This window comes from Acinonyx jubatus, chromosome B1, assembly GCF_027475565.1.
Source record: "Acinonyx jubatus isolate Ajub_Pintada_27869175 chromosome B1, VMU_Ajub_asm_v1.0, whole genome shotgun sequence".
Classification (NCBI taxonomy): Eukaryota; Metazoa; Chordata; class Mammalia; order Carnivora; family Felidae; genus Acinonyx; species Acinonyx jubatus.
The window spans coordinates 116,795,855-116,815,561 of record NC_069382.1 but is presented as its reverse complement, the minus strand read 5'-3'; the positions used below and the strand labels follow the sequence as shown (position 1 = coordinate 116,815,561).

The following is a 19,707-nucleotide window of genomic DNA, read 5'->3' as shown; positions in this document are numbered from 1 at the left end:
TTAAGATCAACTTCCTATTTTAAAATCTAATTATCTTATAAATGTAAAATACTATCTTGTGAATATAAATATATTTTCATTTACTTACTGGTAAAATGATATGTCCTTATGATTTAAACATTAGTGATAACATTGCAGAAGTTTAGAATTTTAAATTTTTAGAATTTTAGTATTGGAATTTAGTTGAAAATGAGGCACAAAGTCTATGCTGAGTTGTAAAAATGTACAAGAAAATGCTACTAGAATAGTAGTTATTTTATCTCCTCCCAGAGTTATCTAGGTGTGTTTGAAATTTTGACAGTTTTAGTGTTCCATTTTGTGAAAGGTCCCAGTTTTTATTTTTTTTTTAAGTAATTGCTACACTTCACGTTGGGCTGTACCTCATGTCCCTGAGATCAAGAGTTACATATTCCTCTTCCTTTCCGCACCCCAAAGGTCCCAGTCTTAATAGGAATAAATGCATAGTTTTGGTTGCCTTATAGTTGCTTCACTTTGCAAATTTATGTGTAAATTTCACATTCTGTGCTATTTTAATACCTTACTTATTATATAGAAGAGGGAAGAGAGAAACCAAGTAATGACTAGTTCCTGCATTTGGTTTTTGCCAAAGAAGTCTGAATGATTTCTAAGAAGGCTCCACTAAGGCTATTTGAGAAGATTTTACATGACCCTTCCAACTTTAAAATAAAGAAACTTGAAATAAACTGAAACTGCATTTTGCTTGTGATGGGTTCTATATAAGCATAGCTGACTTCATCAGACAGAATTGAAAGGAGATTCTGTATTACTAAGGAAAAGAAAATCTCACATGGACAAGTCTATCAGTCTTTCATTTCTGTAGGCTGACTTTAATCCTTATTTTATTCTAGTTGAAAAATCATGGTTTATCTCCATTTGTGATTTAATTTTATACCTGTAAATAAATACTACAATATTTCATTTAAAAACTATTAAGAGGTGCCTGGGTGGCTCAGTCGGTTAGGCGTCCGACTCCCGCTCAGGTCATGATCTCACAGTTTGTGGCTTGAGCCCTGCGTCGGGCTCTGTGCTGACAGCTTGGAGCCTGGAGCCTGCTTCGAATTCTGTGTCTTCCTCTCTCTCTGCTCCTCCCCCACTCATGCTCTGTCTCTCTTTCTCCTTCAAAAATAAACAAAAACATTACAAAAATTTAAAACCAATTAAACTTGCAGGGCGCTTGGGTGGCTCAGTTAGTTAAGTGCCTGACTCTTGATTTCAGCTCAGGTCAGGATCTCACAGTTTGTGGGTTGCATGGGGCTCTGCCCTGACAGTGAAGAGACTGCTTGAGATTCTCTCTCTTCTCTCTCTGAACCCCCTCTCTCAAAATAAATAAACTTAAAAAAAGAAAAAAGATTAAAAAAAACTATTAAACTTGTCATTTTAAGGATACTGCAGAAGTAATATAAATTTAATTTTTTTTTTTTACTTAATATATCACTTATTCAGATAGTCACTAAAAACAGAATATAGAATACATATTGTTGACCCACTTAAAGTTGGTAGATTTATTCCTGGCATTTTCCTTTTCTGGTGATCTTTTTAGTGAATGAATTACTAAACTGATGATAAGTTCTACTACTGTTTGGAAGCTTAGATTCTTACATTTCTGTCATTAGGTTCATTTAATTTTTTATTGTATTTAGTTTGTAATATAACAGCAGATTCAGCCTGATGGATTGCTTTAAATTTTCCTAGAGTATTTACAGATTTTTTTGTTCTTGAAATATATAAATACTAAGAGGTCATTCTATTTACATTGCTTTTATTAAATTAATCTTGGAATAAAAAATCATAGGAAAGCTCTGTAATGAAATTACACATTTATTAAATCCTTGGTTCTATGTACAATCTCCACACACTTGTATGTTTTAACTTTTCTCTCATGTAAGATAATTTATTAAAAGAAGCAGGCAGGTGATGGCAAATAAACTTTTTAATGAAGATTTAATTTTGTCAATTTCACATTGATTTTGCTTGGATCATGGCGTGCAAGTACTTTGGGACCCAGTATGCCAATAATTAGAGCTCCATTTGGAGCTGTGATCAAGATGGCTAAAAATGCTATTGTCATCACATCCCTTGAATATGGTTCCAAGTGGGGTGCGCTGATGCTTGCTGTTTCTAGAGCCAGGGGACCTAATACAGCCTGCATTTAGAGGGCAAAAAGATGAGGCATAAAGAAAAATGTTAAAATAGTTATTATATGATAAAAGTTAATGGTTCTGTTAAAACAAACAAAACCTAGTGGTAGGCTATCAGAAAAGAGATGAGCCTTAAAGTGCTGAGGAATTTTCATGAATTACTCATCAATTTTATGTTCTCCCTAGTAAATATATCTGGACGAAAAGTGAAATAGTGACAAATCAGCGTGCAGACATTTGGGGGCTGGTTTCGTATTCTTATTATCTCAGCTTTCCCATTTAAGTATCTTTTTTGAGTGCTCACATTACTCGCAGAACCTCAGGAGTTTTAAACGAAGCAGGGTTTTGCTTATTTGCTTTTATCATGGATGATTAGTTTCTTGGCTGTAACAAGACAACACAAAAAACTAAAGTTTCTTATGGTTCTCTAGGATTTGTTGCTTGTCTTCTCCTTGTTCTTCCTACTTGGGAGGCAGTGTGTATTGTAAAACTGACAAGAGGTGTGGAATCTACAAAGTGGGCACTGAGAGATTAGGAAGTAAGTTGCCTAATGTTATAGGCAAGTAACATGGTATTCAAAACAGCCAGTCTTGCCCCATGGACCTGCTTTTTTAATCATGACACAGAAAATTTTGTTGTATGAAAATTCACAACCTTCTGTGGTGGAGTAACAATGGAAAAAAGAATCTCTGGAAATCAAGACATTATGCTGTCACGTTAAAAAGTCTAACAATAAGTAGCAACATCTTTGAGTAGGAACAGAATATCATTAAATCAGAGGGCAAAACTACAAGGTCTCCCTTTTCATTCATTCATTCACTCCTTCATTCATTCACTCACTCATCATTCATTCTTGTAGATAAGTAATGCTTACGGTATACCTCCTGCATGCCAGGCACTGTGTTAAGGGCTGGGGAAAATATAATGGAAGGAAACCAGACACTATTCCTTGTCTTTCCCAGATAGTCTGGTGGGGAGATTTAGTCATTAATTAAAACCATACAAATTAAATGCATAATTAAAAATAATATATGTGCATCCATGTATGGTGGAGTGGGTGGCAGGGGTAGGAAAGATATATTTTTAAAAGAATGTGTTTCTACTTTAAAGTTGTAACAGTTAGCTCTACAATATTCAGCAAAATGTAAACATTCCAGTATTCAGATATATTCTTAGTTTATATTTTGGGAACATAGGGAAAAAATGTTTCAGAAGTTTAGGAAGTATTTGTCATTAAAAGTATACTTTTTAACTTCAGAAGAATTGCTTTTAAAACAGATTTTAAAATATTACATCATTTTCAACAAGTAGTTGTGATCAGTGAAGCTTTTTAAAAGTAAGGCTAGTAGCCCACATTTTGTGATTAAAGTAACATTATTCATTTAGGATTAAAAAGTCATAAACATTAAAAATTATTAAAATGGCTTAATATGTTCTTACCTGGACTGTAGCTTTGGGGATCCACGATAAAGCAATAAATATTTTCTCCTTAAAACTAAAACCAGCAAAACACATCAATAAAAAAGTACAAGAAATTCGAACCAATAATGCCAAACTCATGGTAACAACACAAATGCCTACAACAAATAAAAACAAACATAAATAATAAAATATTTGGGAAGAAATGGTTCTTTATACCTAGAGATGTGATTTGCAGAAATACTGAAAGCATTTTAAGACTATTGCCTCTTTATGTCTTCATTTTCTTAAGTTAAAATAATAATCATAAAAAATAAAAATATGATTGAAGCTTCTATGTAAAGTGCAAGAGATGATCTTGCACTTTAGAGGTACCATGAAAGATAAGATAGACTACATTTATTTAATTCTGAGTTAATAGACTTTGAACTTTCACTATAAAATAAAGTATTCAAAAGGTGCTGATGGTATGTAATATTTTTTGTCAGAAATGAATTCCAGCCTGCATTTCCTCAGGTCACTCAGGAAAAGATATTCAGGGCTGTCTTTGGTAGCAAAGAGCACAAAGGGTAATATAAGAGCAAATATATGTTATTAACTGTGTCAGTATGAGTTTCTGAAGAAGGTTCTCATACCATTCAAAGCCATATTGTAAACAAAATAAAAATCATTCATAATTTTCTTAAATATTTTCAAATCTTATATTTTTTGTGCCTCTAATTATTCTTACCAATAGCATTTGATTTAAGAGATGTAACAGATACTTCTGATCCAACCAAACCAAAAAGAAGGGGTTGAAAAATATACCATACAGTTTTAATAACTCTTTGGACTCTAATCTGTAGAAAAGAACAATATATTTTTAGTTATTGTAACACATGAAAAGGATTACATTTTAGAAATTAAAGTCTTAATATTTATTGAACTTAAGATATCTTATTTGTAGATGAAATGTTAAAGTTTAATAAAAATTGAGTAGGTGAATTGTTTTAGTCAAACACTTAAGTAGAATTTGGTTAAAAAATCTACAAAGCTGATAGCAACATTATTTACAATAGCCAAGTTATGGAAGCAGACCAAGTGTCCCATCGATTGATGAATGGATAAAGAAGATGTGGTATGTATACACACACACACACACACACACACACACACACACACACACACTGGAATAGTATTCAGCCATAAAAAAAGAATGAAATCTTGCCATTTGCAACGACATGGATGAAGCTAGAGAGCATAATGCTAAGTGAAATAAGTCAGAGAAAGACAAATACTGTATAATTTCACTTGTGTGGAATTTAAGAAACAAAGCAAATGAGCAAAGAGAAAAAAGAAAGAGAGAGAGAGAGAGAGAGAGAGAGAGAGAGAGAGAGACAAAGAAACAGACTCTGAATTATAGAGAACAAAGTGATGGTTATCAGAGGGGAGGGGAGTGGGGGGTGGGTGAAATAGGTAATGGGGATTGAGGAGTATACTTGTGATGAACGTTGAGTGATATATGGAGTTGTTGAAACAATATATTGTACAACCTGAAACTAATATAACAACTGTATGCTAACTAACTGGAATTAAAATAAAAACTTAAAAAAAAGAAGTAAAATAGAAATAAATGTTCCTTGAAACTGGAAAAAAAATCTACAAAGTTACTCAATAAAAATATTTGGTAATCTTGTCATGAAACAAATAAGGTTTTGGAGTTCCAGACATGTTCTGATGTTTCAGTAAGAACCCTAGCTTTTGTTTGTAAGGTAACGGAACAAATACAGAACTAGCACTACCTCATGCCTGGTAAGAACGTACTCAAGACTATGCAAACATTTCAGCTCTCAAAAGGGAGTTTATAAGGCCTCCACTAACAATTATCTTGGGACCCAGGCCCATGAAAGTGAATCTTGATATGTTCTAAGCTACTAGGCAAAAAATGTCAGTAATCTGTCAGGCCTGCTTCCAAAGGACACATGTTGAAAACTTCAAAGTTATTTTTTCCTGAAAACAAAACCAAACCCATATAATACAGACTCTTATTTGGTTGCCTGCCTGGCTTTCCTTTCTGAGAATGAACCCTTCCCAGGGCTACTTCTCCAGTTATGTGGTTACAACAAAGTCCCCTACTGATGCAACAGTACCCTGGCTCGTTTCAAGGAATCTGGATGAAGAGATTTTAGTTTCAGTCTGGGCTTATCTTTTTTTAAAGACACATAAAACCTTCATATCCTTTGTATTGGGTATAAACTATATTCCTAACTATTCCCCTTATGACTGGGCTTTCTGATTTATAAAAGTAAAGTTTAAAAAAGGAAAAAAAGAAAAACAATTTTACTCTTTCTTCTTGGTGGCACATTATCCTAGTTGTTACTTTTAATTTTTAAAACATATTCTTTACTGTTTGATTTCTTTTATCATATAAAAAAGAATTTTAGTAATTTTCATTTTATTTATTTAATTGTAACTTATTATTAACCATTTAATTTATTTTACAGTTATGATACTATTGCAATACTAAACAAAATGTTAATATAATTTTGGGGTCAGGAACTTCTCAAGCTGATTCTAAAGTTTATCTAAGAAAGAATTTGTGTAAGAGCAGTCAAGAAATACTTTAATCCCATTTACAGTTGCACCAAAAACCATAAAATACCTAGGAATAAGTCTAACCAAAGAGGTGAAAAATCTGTACGCTGAAAACTATAGAAAGCTTGTGAAAGAAATTGAAGAAGACACAAAAAAATGGAAAAAATTTCCATGCTCCTGGATAAGAAAAAAAAATATTATTAAAATCCCAATACTACCCAAAGTAATCTACATATTCAACGCAATCTCTATCAAAATAACACCAGCATTCTTTACAGAGCTAGAACAAATAATCCTAAAATTTCTATGGAACCAGAAAAGACCCCGAATAGCCAAAGCAATCTTAAAATTTTAAGAAAACCAAAGTAGGAAGCATCACAATCCCAGACTTCAAGCTATACTACAAAGCTGTAATCATCAAGACAGTATGGTACTGGCACAAGAACAGACACTCAGATCAATGGAACAGAATAGAGAACCCAGAAACGGACCCTCAAACGTATGGCCAACTAATCTTTGACAAAACAGGAAAGAATATCCAATGGAATAAAGACAGTCTCTTCAGCAAGTGGTGCTGGGAAAACTGGACAGCGATATGCAGAAGAATGAATCTGAACCACTTTCTTATACCATAAACAAAAATAAACTCAAAATGCACAAAAGACCTAAATGTGAGACAGGAAGCCATCAAAATCCTCAAGAAGAAAGCAGGAAAAAACCTCTTTGATCTTGGCCCCATCAACTTCTTACTCAACACGTCTCCGGAGGCAAGGGAAACAAAAGCAAAAATGAACTACTGGGACCTCATCAAAATAAAAAGCTTCTGCACAGCGAAGGAAATAATCAGCAAAACTAAAAGGCAACTGACAATGGGAGAAGGTATTTGCAAATGACATATCAGATAAATGGTTATATCCAAAATCTATAAAGAACTTATCAAACTCAACACCTAAAAAACAAACAATCCAGTGAAGAAATGGGCCAAAGACATGAATAGACACTTCTCCAAAGAAGACATCCAGATGGCCAATCGACACATGAAAAAAATGCTCCACATCACTCATCGTCTGGGAAATACAAATCAAAACCACAATGAGATACCACCTCACCCCTGTCAGAATGGCTAACATTAATAACTCAGGCAACAACAGATGTTGGCGAGGATGTGGAGAAAGAGGATCTCTTTTGCATTGTTGGTGGCAATGCAAGCTGGTGCAGCCACTCTGGAAAACAGTATGGAGGTTCCTCAAAAAACTAAAAATAGAACTACCCTATGACCCAGCAACTGCACTACTAGTCATTTATCCAAGGGATACCGGTGTGCTGTTTCGAAGGGACACATGCACTCCCATGTTTATAGCAGCACTATCAACAATAGCCAAAGTATGGAAAGAGCCCAATGTCCATTGATGGAAGAATGGAGAAAGAAGATGTGGTATATATATACAATGGAGTATTACTCAGCAATCAAAAAGAATGAAATCTTGCCATTTGCAACTACGTGGATGGAACTGGAGGGTATTATGCTAAGTGAAATTAGTCAGAGAAAGACAAAAATCAGATGACTTCACTCACATGAGGACTTTAAGAGACAAAGCAGATGAACATAGGGAAGGGAAACAAAAAATAATATAAAAACAGGGAGGGGGACAAAACAGAAGAGACTCATAAATATTTAGAACAAACTGAGGGTTACTGTAGGGGTTGTGGCAGGGGGGGATGGGTTAAATGGGTAAGGGGCACTAAGGAATCTACTCCTGAAATCATTGTTGCACTATTTCCTAACTAATTTGGATGTTAATTTTAAAAAATAAAAATTTTTTTAAAAATTAAAAAAAAAGAAATACTTTAAAAATAAGTACAATGGGGGCGCCTGGGTGGCTCAGTTGGTTAAGCGTCCGACTTCAGCTCAGGTCACGATCTCGCGGTTCGTGAGTTCGAGCCCCGCGTCGGGCTCTGGGCTGATGGCTTGGAGCCTGGAGCCTGCTTCCGATTCTGTGTCTCCCTCTCTCTCTGCCCCTCCCCCGTTCATGCTCTGTCTCTCTCTGTCTCAAAAATAAATAAACGTTAAAAAAGTTAAAAAAAAAAAAAAGTACAATGAGAGGGAATCTTCCATATTAGATTTTGAGACATAAAACTATAGTGATTTAAAATAGAGTGGTACTGGCAGAGAACTAGATAAATAGGATTGAATAGATTCCAGAAATGAACTTGTATGTGTGTGTGTATATAACGTGAGAGTTTAGCTCATGGTAAAAGAGGCACTTAAAAATTATTGAATAATTAATGGATCAGTCAGTACATAATTTAGCAAAAAATGCCTGTCCAGTTTGTGTGCATATATATGTGTCCGTAGATATATAGTATATGTATATGTATACATATTTATAAACACACACACATATATCCTTAACAGCATTTAAAAAAATAAATTCCAGATGAATTAAAGAACCAAATGCAAAAATAAAACAAATAAAAACTAACAAAATATTAGATGATAATATGGAAGATATTGTGTATACAATCTTATAATCTTGGGTGAAGATATCCTTCTTAAACAAGATATAGCATCCAAAACAAAAAAGAAAAATGGACAGGTTTGACTATACAAAAGACGTAACAAAGTTGAAAATAAGCAAAAATTATATGCAATATATGCGTAACAAAGGATTAGCAGCATTAAGATATAAAGAAACTATAAATTAGGAACAAAAGGCAAATAAATCAATTAAAAATGGTCAAAGAAGATGAATAGGTAGTTAAAAAAGAATATATAAAGAGAAGTTTACTGCACTACTAATGTGAAAAATGTAAACAAAGAATAAGAATGTTGTATCATTTCTTACCCATCAGATTGTTTAAATTCTTTGAAGGAATATTTTGCACTACCCATCAAAATAGAAATGTTCCATTTCTAAATTCTGCAATTATGTTTCTAGGAATCTATTTTTATGGAAGTGCTTGCGTATTTGCAAAAGGACACATGAACAGGATTGTTCATGGCAGCACTGTTTATAATAACAAAATGGAAATGATCTAAATGTACAAATAGAGAACAGATTAAAGGAAATGATTAAATCTGGGAAGAGGGGTATGATATTTGGGAGTGCTAGGGGAAAAGGAGTCTTATATTTTATTATATGTGTGGGCCTTTTGATTGTTTTAATCTTTTACAAGCATTTTTCATGTATTAACTGTATAAAATTTTAATGAATAAATAATAAAATAAAATAATTAAATACATAAATAAAATAATAACACTAAATTAAGTAATTTAAATAATTTAAATTTAATTAAAGAAAATAAATTAAATAAATAAAAGTTATTTAATCATATCGCATAAAACTTGGGTAAAAGAAAGCAGCCTGATGTGATAGCTCAACTTAAGATTTCATTTTACTGTATTTCCAGGTCGCTTTCCTAAATATTTTATTTCCTTGATTGATTTATACACTTTCTTGAAGACACAAACTTCTGGAACATCTTCCAACTAGAACAAAGAGATTTTCTAAATGTCTATTATGATGTAAAAAAAAACCAGTTAATTTATCTTAAAAAATGTGTTAAAAATATTCACCTTTTCCGTGGACCAATTTACCCCAGCAACAAAAGACAACGCTAGTGTGAATAATCCTCCAGCTGCATGTAAACCAATATGATGGCTGCCCAAAACAGCGGAAACACACATACTCAAAATAAGGAATGCTCTCTTCAGTGAAAGTTTTGTCTAGAATTAGATATTTAGAAATTAATTTACATTTAATACATAATACAATATTTATATCTTCTATCATTGATTATTGATCTTTTGATATCATGTCTCTATATGTTATATTAAATAATATCTAAAATTTTTACATTCTTCACCACCAAATATTTTAGCAGATTTGGTACCAAGTGAAAAAATTTGTAATTATTACATTTTATCCTCTGCCACATCTCTGATACTAATGTCAGTAAAATGGCTATAATACTTTAGCTGTAAGTGAAGAAGAAAGGAAAGAGACCCTTATGTAGTTCTATATATTTTAATATCTCTTTAGCTAAGACAATTGTTAAGGGGAAATTAAGATGGAAGTTACAGAAATACAAGAGTAATGGCATATCCTTTGGCGGAGGAAAGGGTTGAGTTTAATAGAGTTGCCTTAGCCAAAGGAAGTGGGAGTGAATTTAAGTTAGAAAACATGCAGAGATAAATGGCAATCTATTTCCCCAAAACTGTTCAATGGAAAATTGGAGGGAAAAATCATTAGGGAAAATTGTCAGGGGTCAACAGGCAATTCAATGAATAAAGGGGTGGTGGAATTGAAAAGGTACTCTGGGTTAAGTACACTTTTCTGATATTCTTATTTGCCAAATTAGGAAGCAGAGACTCTAGTCAAGACCATTGACTTGTATCAATCACAGCTGTGCTCCATTTTAAGCAGAGAGTAGGCACTGGAGGCTATTTTGGGGAAAGGAGAATTAAATGTTACATTTAACTGTTTATGGCTCTTCCAAAAGTTCAAATTTTTAAAAGAAATATCTAATAGTATACTTCTAAAAAATAAACTTTTTATTTACCTGATCTTCACTTGGAAAATATCGAACAAAAATTCCCAAAACAGCTCCTGCCAGCACACCAATAAGTATGTCCTGGAAAGAGGCGAGGATATTTTTAAGTACACTGCCTGTAAGGACACACAATAAAGGAAACATTTCTACAGAAATATTTTCACATACTTCACATATCAGAGGATCAAATATAGGTGGTTTCATAAAGAAAGGCACATATTTTCCAGAACAAATATACAAAAATGGTCCTTTAATATTCACATACTTGAAAATATATGATTTGTTTGATAAATTATATATTGTCAAATAATTTAATAAATACACACAATTCAGAAATGTTCATTGAAAATATAGGCCAGAAAACAAAGAAGTAATAAGCCATAATGTGGCTCACCTACACATACAACCTGAAAGACCAAGTGAAGTGGAAGAATGGACAGAAATGGACAAAGGAATACTTCTGGCACCTAGCACATGTTTCTTCTCCAATATACTATTATGACAAAGAAACAAATGACTTAAAAATGAAAAGAAAAATTTAACAACAACAGAAGATTTATTACAGGATCAATCCTAGGAATATTCGAGTCAGGAGTCAATTGAGTTTCTAATATATTTTATGTACCCATATCTGCAGTTTAGAGTAATAAGTTTTAAAAAAGATCCTGAGTCACAAAAAAGTTGTTATGCTATGTGTATTTAGCTCAATAAGGTGTGTGTGTGTGTGTATATATATATATGTGTGTGTGTGTGTGTATACATTCAGAAATGTTCTTTATTAAAAAATTATAGAAATGCAGGGTGACAACAATAAGATAGTAGATTGGGAAGCCCCAGAACCTTGTTCCCTCACAGAGGCATCAATTTAACAACATACAGTCCAAAAGCCTTAATGGAACTCCACAAACCAATTAAGAAGTTGCAGTAAGAGAAAAGTGACTCATCATGTAGAAGGAAGCTCCTGGAAGATTATCAGAGGATTTCAGAGTGGAAACCTTAAAACGACCAGAAGAGGGTGGGATGATAAATTCAAAGAGCTGAAAGAAAAAAAAACTGCCAATCAAGAATATTATTCTACAAAATTACCTTTCAAAATGAATAAAAAATTAAGACTTAGATAAACAAAAGTTGAAGGAGTTCATCATCACTACACCTGACTTACAAGAAATGTTAGAGGGAATCTTCAAGTGGAAGTAAAAGGATGTTATCAATACAAAAGCACACAAATATAAATCTTTGGTAAAGGTAAATACCATAGATGAATTCAGAATCGTGTAATACTGTAACAGTGGTGAGTTAATCACTTTCAATTCTGTTATAGAATTTAAGATAAAGACATGAATATAACCGTAAGACTGTTAATGGATATACAACATAAAAAGATTTAATTTGTGACATGGATTACAAAGTGAAGAGGGTGAGATGTAAAGGATTAGAATTTTCATATGTGATTGAAATTAAGTTATCACTTTGAGTTTTTATAAGGATAGAAAAAGATATTCCATGCAAATGGTAACCAAAAGACAGCAGGGTGGTTATACTTATATCAAACAAAATAAAATTTAAGTCAAATACAAAAAAGTCACAAGAGATAAAGAAGAACATTATATAATGATAAAAAGGCCAACTGACCCAGACCTAATAAGATGAGGTCTCCATATCTACGATATTCCAAAATATAGACGTATTGAAGATCTAACGTAAAAATAAAATCCTGAAAGTCCTTAACATTTTAAGTGACAGTTTATACAGTCATGAGTCAAGAGAAGATTTTCTAAGCATGTAACTGCTTGGTTTTTCACTTTTTCTGTCCTCCTCAAATTAGGTGTGATCTCCTGTAGCATGCTGTGTAGCACCGCATACTATCTACTATTTATCACATTTTGTAATTTTTTGTTTAACACAAACTCCTTGAGAACATGAGCCACATGGGCTTCTCTGCTGTGTCAAATAGTATAGAATAGTACTTAAAAGTGTGGGTATGGGGTTGCATCCCAGTGAAAACTGGGTTTCCAGTTTTGGGTCTGTGACTTTGACCAAGTTACTTAACCTCTGTTCCTTGGTTTCCTATTCTGTAAAATGAACATAGTACCATTGTGACTATTAAATGAGTGAAAATATCTATGGAACTTGGAGCAAGTATCAAAGCAATTACTCAACAAAAGCTAATATTGTCGTTCAGTGTTTATCCTCAGTATTTGGCACAGCTGTTGGCACAATGGAAGAGGAGCACAAAAAAATATTTTTTGAAAGAATTACTGATACTTGTCATGAAGGCAAAGATTTCCAGATTTGACAATAAAAATTTTAAAATTCTGAATTGCAAACAAAAAAAAGATAAAGGTTAAAGTAAAATTACAAATGTCGATAACTATAGAGTATAGGTTATCATTCCTAATTTTATGCAGAATCTTGACAAATCAAAAAGAACGAAAGATGAACACACCTGTAAGACGAAAGCAAAGGATTTCAAGAAAAGCAATTTATAAAACATTCCAAGATGCCAATGGCCAATAAACTTGAATATTTTAAAATACCACTAGTATTCAAAGCACTCCATTTAAAGAAGCCTTGCTTTTCACCTATCAAATTAACAAAGGTATAAAAAGCTAGTAATACCTAGTTTTGAAGAAGGTGAAGAGAAAGTAGCAAGGTTTTTTACCCTGCTAGGACATGACATTGTGGTAATATATGTCAGAAAGCTTATAACTATATATACTTTTATCTCAACAATTCCACTTTTGAGATTATGAAAATATTAAGATTAGGTACAACTATTTAGCTATAAGACATTCAACCATGCATTATTTTAACAGTAAATATTGGAGTCAACTTCAATTTTCAACAGGTTAAGTAAGTATGATACAGCCAAAAGAAAACTACACAACCATTTAAAAGGTCATGGAAATATATTTACTGAAAAGAAACTTGTTAGTGATATACAGCAAAGTGCAAAACAACTCAGGTTACAAGAAAGTATGGCCAATTCTTATAATTTTATAAGAATATTGGGATGGAAGACAGAGAGAGAAAGAGATAGAGAAAGGGAGAAAGAGAAGTCTGGGTGGATTTATATCAAAAGAGTTATTGTAAGTCATTCAGAGAAAGACAAATATATGATTTCACTCAGGTAGAATTTAAGAAACACAACAGATGAACATAGGGGAAAGGAAGGAAAAATGAGAGAAAAACAGAGACAGAGGCAAACCATACGAGACTCTTAAATACAGAGAACAAACAGGGTTGCTGGAGGGAAAGTGGGTGGGGGGGATGGACTAAATGGGTGATGGGCATTAAGGAGGGCACTAGTTGGGATGAGCACTGGGTGTCATATGTAAGTAAGGAATCACTGGGTTCTCCTCCTGAAACCAATACTACACTGTATGTTAACTAACTTGAATTTAAATAAATTAATTTTTTAAAAAGAGTTATTATTCCTGAGGATATGCTGCAGAGTTTATCTTTTCCTTTTTTCCCCTTCTTATTTATTTAGGTCTTGATTTTAAGATAAACTGTACATATTACTTTTCAACTTAAATATTCTGGTGCTTCAATAAAACAGAAGACTGAATTTCAAACATTGCGAATAACTAAAGCATTACTAAACGTGGAAACATTTACTGTCACAATTTGTGCAGAGTGACATTCAAGATCAAATATTACCTTGGGATTCAGAAGTGCTGCAGATCTTGTCCTACCACTACCAAAAAGGCACACAGTTGTCCATACTCTATATATTTAAGATGTCTTAGTAATAGAGCAACCAGCTATTTATAATGATGGCCCAAAAGGTACATTTGAGAAATATATATTAAATATATTAGCAGTACTAATAATATTGCTGCTTAAAAATTTCTATTGAAAACTGATAAAATTTCCAAAGCAACATGAACGGAAAAATGATAATATGGGTTGTCAGATTAATTTAAATCTATGGTTATTAAATAGTGTTTGTATTAAATAGTGATTTCTCAGTCCATTGAAGTTTCTTCCCTGCTCTAGAATGAACTTTCTATGAAGAACAAAAAGACGATGCATGTAAAAATAAATAAATTTTAATAAGGAGGAAAGCCAGAAGTCTTGTTTAAAAGAACCAGAAAAGGCTGTGAATGATGTGGCAGTTGTATTTTGTTTACCTGAGGAGAAGGCTATGCTCAAGCACGCACTGAATCCAGTGATTGCGATGATGTCATCCAAACTGCTAGCAGCTATTAGTAAGGTTGGAATGCCTTTCTTAATACCATATCCATTTTCTTGCAAAAGTAGCATGGAAGGGACAACAACAGCAGGAGAGACAGCGCCTACTACAAAACTAATAGAAAGACTTTGAAAACCAATTTTAAAACATCATTTTAACAAAAGTGTTTTATATTAAATTTTACAACAAATATATTAGCCTTTACAGATTTACAATAACTTCAAAAGTAAAAATTCTGCTTTTGGGTCAACGTCATTTAATAGTGGTAAAAATTTTTCACACATTTTTTAGTGCTGCCTAAAAGTTTATAGAGATTTCATTCAAGATGTTGGTTTGGGCACAAATTGTCTCTACCTTCATCCCTAAATCCTTTGAGATGAAGATGTAAAAATAATAGGAAAACTCATAACCTAACTAGAAAGAAAAAAAAAAAAAAAGGAAGAGAATCCTCAATGGACAAGGAAATACATATAGTCCAGGAAGATAAAAGACAGTTTAAGATTGAAGAAAGAAATTATAAGCCAAGTGTGTGTGAGTAAACATTGCTACAAAAGATATGGTATACTTGAAAAAATTTTTTTAATGCTTACTTATTTTTTGAGACAGAGAGAGAGACAGAGCAGGAGCAAGGGAGGGGCAGAGAGAGAGGGAGACACAGAATCTGAAGCAGGCTCCAGGCTCTGAGCTGTCAGCACAGAGTCCGACACAGGGCTCAAACTCACAAACTGTGAGATCATGACCTGATCCGAAGTTGGATGCTTAACTGACTGAGCCACCCAGGCACCCCGATATGGTATACATCTAAAAATGCTCCAAGCCCAGAAACGGCAGATGCTAGGAGCAGGAGGGATCTCTGAAGAAATCCAACAGGTGATTATTTGGAATGCCACTGTAACAATGGCCAGACAAATGTACTCTCCATCCTACTTCTAATTCTTGAGCAAGTCAATAAAGAACAGAGATGCCTGCCCCAAAGAAGGAACAATGAGTGTGGATGATAACATGCATGAGGAATGGGGAAACTCCTGTTCAGAACATCTTTGTTGGTATATCCTATTTAGTACTTTACCTCATCTCTGCCACATTAACTTTATAAGGACTGAAATATATGCCTTGTGTAGAGATGTTCTTGGTGTCCCAGCAGAAACCGTTTACCAGGCCAGTGCACACATCCCCCAGCTGCTGCTGTTGGCTGCTAACCCCCAACACCTGCAGCTTTCTAGCAGCCTTCTCCTGCTTAGAAGAGCTTACTTGGGGGTGCTAAGGAGGTTTACCTCCCACTCCTTCTTCCAGACAGCTCCTGTCAATTACTGACTGATGTGAGGGTCTGACAGTTTAGTGCCTTTGCCTCTGACTGTACAGTCTTTCCGAATGAGAGAGCCTAGAGTTCTCTGAAAACTTATTTGCCTAGTTCAGTTGTTTCTGAACTTTCCTGCACATTTGAATCACCTGGTATATTATTTATCTGTAGCTGCTCAACAAATTATCCCCAAATTTCATTGCTTAAAACAACAAACACTTATTATCACACTTCTGTGGGTCAGGAATCTGGGTGTGGCTTAGCTAGATGCCTCTGCATCAAGGTCCTCATGAAATGTGTAGAAGATCTGCTTCCAATTTTACTCACATGGCTGTTGGCAGGCTTTCAATCTTTTGTTATGGGAGCTTCTTAACAGGCTACTCACAGTATGGCAGCTGGTTTCCCCCACGATAAGCAATTAAAGAGAATGGAAGAGAAAACATGCAAAGTAGAAGCCATGGTCTTCGCATGACCTAATTTTAGAATTGACATCCTATCATTTCCATTGTATTTTGTCCATTAGAAGCAAGTCAGGTAAGTCCAGCCCATATTCAAGAAGAGGGTATTACACAAAGGTGTAAAATATTAGATAGCAGGGATTACTGGGAATAATCTTAGAAGTTGCCTACTATGTACTTGGGTACTTTTAAAAACACTGATGCCTGGCTCTCATTTTTTTTTCTTTGTTTATTTTGAGAGAGGTTGCACAGGTGAGCCGGCTGGGGGGCAGAGAGAGGAGAAAGAGAATTCGTGCTGTCTGCACAAGCCTGATGAAATGATTCATGTGGGGCTTGATCCCATGAACTGTGTGATCATGACCAGAGGCAAAATCAAGAAGTGGCAATTAACTGACTGAGCCACCCAGGTGCCCCTGCCTGGATCCCATTCTAAGACATACTGATCTAAGATCAGTCTTTGACCTAGTACTAGGATTAAAAAAATGTTTTTAATTGTGGCAAGAAACACATAAAATTTACCCTCGAAACTATTTTTAAGGCACAGTTCAGTACTGTTAACTATATTCACATTGTTGTATAACGGATCTCCAGAACTTTTTTGTCTTACAAAACTAAAACTTTATATCCATTAAATAACTCCCCTTCCTTTCTCCCTCACCCAAGTCCCCGGCAACCATCATACTACTATCTGTTACCAGGATTTTGACTACTCTAAACAGATCAGTGGAATCATACAGCATTTGTCCTGGCTTATTTATCTCAGCATAATGTCCTCAAGGTTCATCTATGATGTAGAATGTGACAGGATTTCTATCTATATTTTACAGGTAAATAATATTCCATTTTAGGTATATACCACATTTTCTTCATCCATTCATCTGTCAGTGTGGACTGCTTCCACTTCTTGACTTTGTGAATAATGTTCCAATAAACATGGATGTGGAAATATCTCTTTAAGATCTTGCTTTCAATTCTTTTGTATATATACCCAAAAGTGGGATTACTGGATTAGATGGTAATTCTATTTTTGTTTTTTTTTAAGGAACTTCCAACCTGTTTTCCGTAGCAACTGCTTGTTTTATATTTCCAACAACAGAGCACAATGGTTCTCATTTTTCCACATCTGTGCCAATCTTTATTTTGTGTTATTTTCTGTTTTTTTTTTTTTAAGATTTTGAGTAATCTCTACACCCATTATGGGGTTCGAACTTACATCACCAAGATAAGGGTTGCATGCTCTTCTGACTGAGCCAGCCAGGTGCCCCTATTTTGTTTTTGTTTTTTGATAATGATCATCCTAATAGGTGTGAGCTTATATCTCATTGTGGTTTTGATTTGCATTTCTCTAATGATTACAGATATTGAGTACTTTCATATGCTTGTTGGCTATTTGTATATTTTCTTTGGAGAAATTTCTATTCAAGTCCATTGCCCACTATTAAGTCCATTATTATTGTTGAGTTGTAGGAGTTGTTTATATATTCTGAACATTGACCTTTTCAGATATAGTTTGCAATTATTTTCTCCCATTCCGTGTACTCTTTCCATTTTGTTTCCTTTGCTGTGTTGAAATTCTTAAGTTTCATGCAGTCTCATCCATTTTCATATTTGTTGCCTGTGCTTTTTGTGTCATATTCAAGAAATAATTGCCAAATTTAATGTCATAAAAGTTTTACATGTGGTTTGCTGAATATAGTATTCTTGATTGGCAGATTTTTTCTTTCAGCATTTTGAATATATCTCATTCTCTTCTGGTATAAAAGGTTTCTGCTGAGAAATCCTATTTTATGGGTGATCTTGCTTTTCTCTTGACACTTTAAGATTCTCTGTCTTTTTTCCCCTCTTTATGTATTTTTTGACAGTCTGAGTATGTGTCTCAGTGTGGGTTTCTTTAGTCTTATTCTAGTGGAAATTCTTTGAGCTTCTTGAATTTGTATATCTATTTCCTTACTCAAATTTGGAAGTTTTGGCAATTATTTCTTTAAGTAGGTTTTCTGAACATCTCTCTCTCTCTTCTCCTGGAGCTCTCATAATGTGTAGATTAGTCCATTTAATAGTATCCCTTAAATCTCTTAGGATCTCTTCACTTCTCTTTTGCTTTTTGCTTCTCTGACTTGTAATTTCAAGTGACCAATCTTTTAGTTCACAGGCTCTTTCTTCTGCTTGATACAGTGTGATTTTGATCCTCTCTAGTAAAATTTTCAATTTAGTTATGTATCCTATAGCTCCAGAATTTTTATTTTTGTTTGCTTTTTACAGATTCTTCATCTTTGTTGGTATTCTCATTTTGTTTATGCATCATTTACCTGATTTATTTTAGATTTTCTGTGTTCTCTTTTAACTCATTAAGCATCTTTATGATGGTTATTTTGAATTATTTGTTGGGTAATTCATACATTTCCATTTGTTTAGGGTTGATTTCTGGAGTTTCATTTCATTCCTTTGTTGGAGCCATCATTTGGATACTTGAAAAAACAGTCACTTCTTCCTGTCTTTATGAACTGTTTTCACTAGAGAAAGTTCTTCACAAATCAGCTCGGCTAGAGATTCTAGGGGTCTCTCAAACATTTCTGGGATGCATCTTCTCAGGGTTGGGTACATTATTGCCAGCTGAAAAGTTTTGCCTTTTTCTGCTCCAGAACACCCCTAATGTCTGTCTGCAGTACTGCAATATCTCAGGAGCTAGAGCAACCCACAGGACTCACCTTTGTTTTCAATGTGCCTCAGTATCCAAAGTGTGCCACTCTTTTTCTGCCAGCACTCTGAGTTAGGTGAGACAGAAACCTGTCCCTTGACTCAAAATGCCAGAATGTAGACACATGTCCCAGCTTCTTTCTTTCCTTCCTGATGGATAAGCCAGGGGTTGGGAGTTTTCTTTTGATTTCCTCTGCTGTGCAGGGCGGGGATGAGGTATGGTGGGTAAATACAATGAAATGTCTTAACTACTCCAATGTGTCTCTTCTTGACCTTGCACTTGGACAGATGGTGCAACCTCTCAAGTGGTTTCTGGAGTTCTCACAAAGGTAATTTGGTTCTTATGTTTTT

At 34.1% G+C, this 19,707-nt stretch overlaps 1 protein-coding gene across 4 annotated transcripts in view; it reads right to left on the bottom strand.

Annotated features, from left to right (window-relative positions):
- Window positions 1-833: 833 nt before the first annotated feature.
- SLC9B1 (solute carrier family 9 member B1) overlaps window positions 834-19,707 on the bottom strand; it is a 75,252-nt gene continuing 56,378 nt past the window's right edge. For 2 of the 4 annotated variants that reach the window (XM_053217092.1, XM_053217093.1), the window contains 6 exons: window positions 14,843-15,030; window positions 10,716-10,822; window positions 9,730-9,879; window positions 4,309-4,417; window positions 3,600-3,736; window positions 1,934-2,164 (listed from right to left, as the gene is read on the bottom strand). In XM_053217092.1, the coding sequence (XP_053073067.1) occupies window positions 1,952-2,164; window positions 3,600-3,736; window positions 4,309-4,417; window positions 9,730-9,879; window positions 10,716-10,822; window positions 14,843-15,030 (904 nt within the window). In that variant the 3' untranslated portion in view covers window positions 1,934-1,951. Of the gene's footprint in view, window positions 1,138-1,933; window positions 2,165-3,599; window positions 3,737-4,308; window positions 4,418-9,729; window positions 9,880-10,715; window positions 10,823-14,842; window positions 15,031-19,707 lie in introns of those variants that run through there. The other 2 variants (XM_053217094.1, XM_015082898.3) reach the window with 2 other exon arrangements.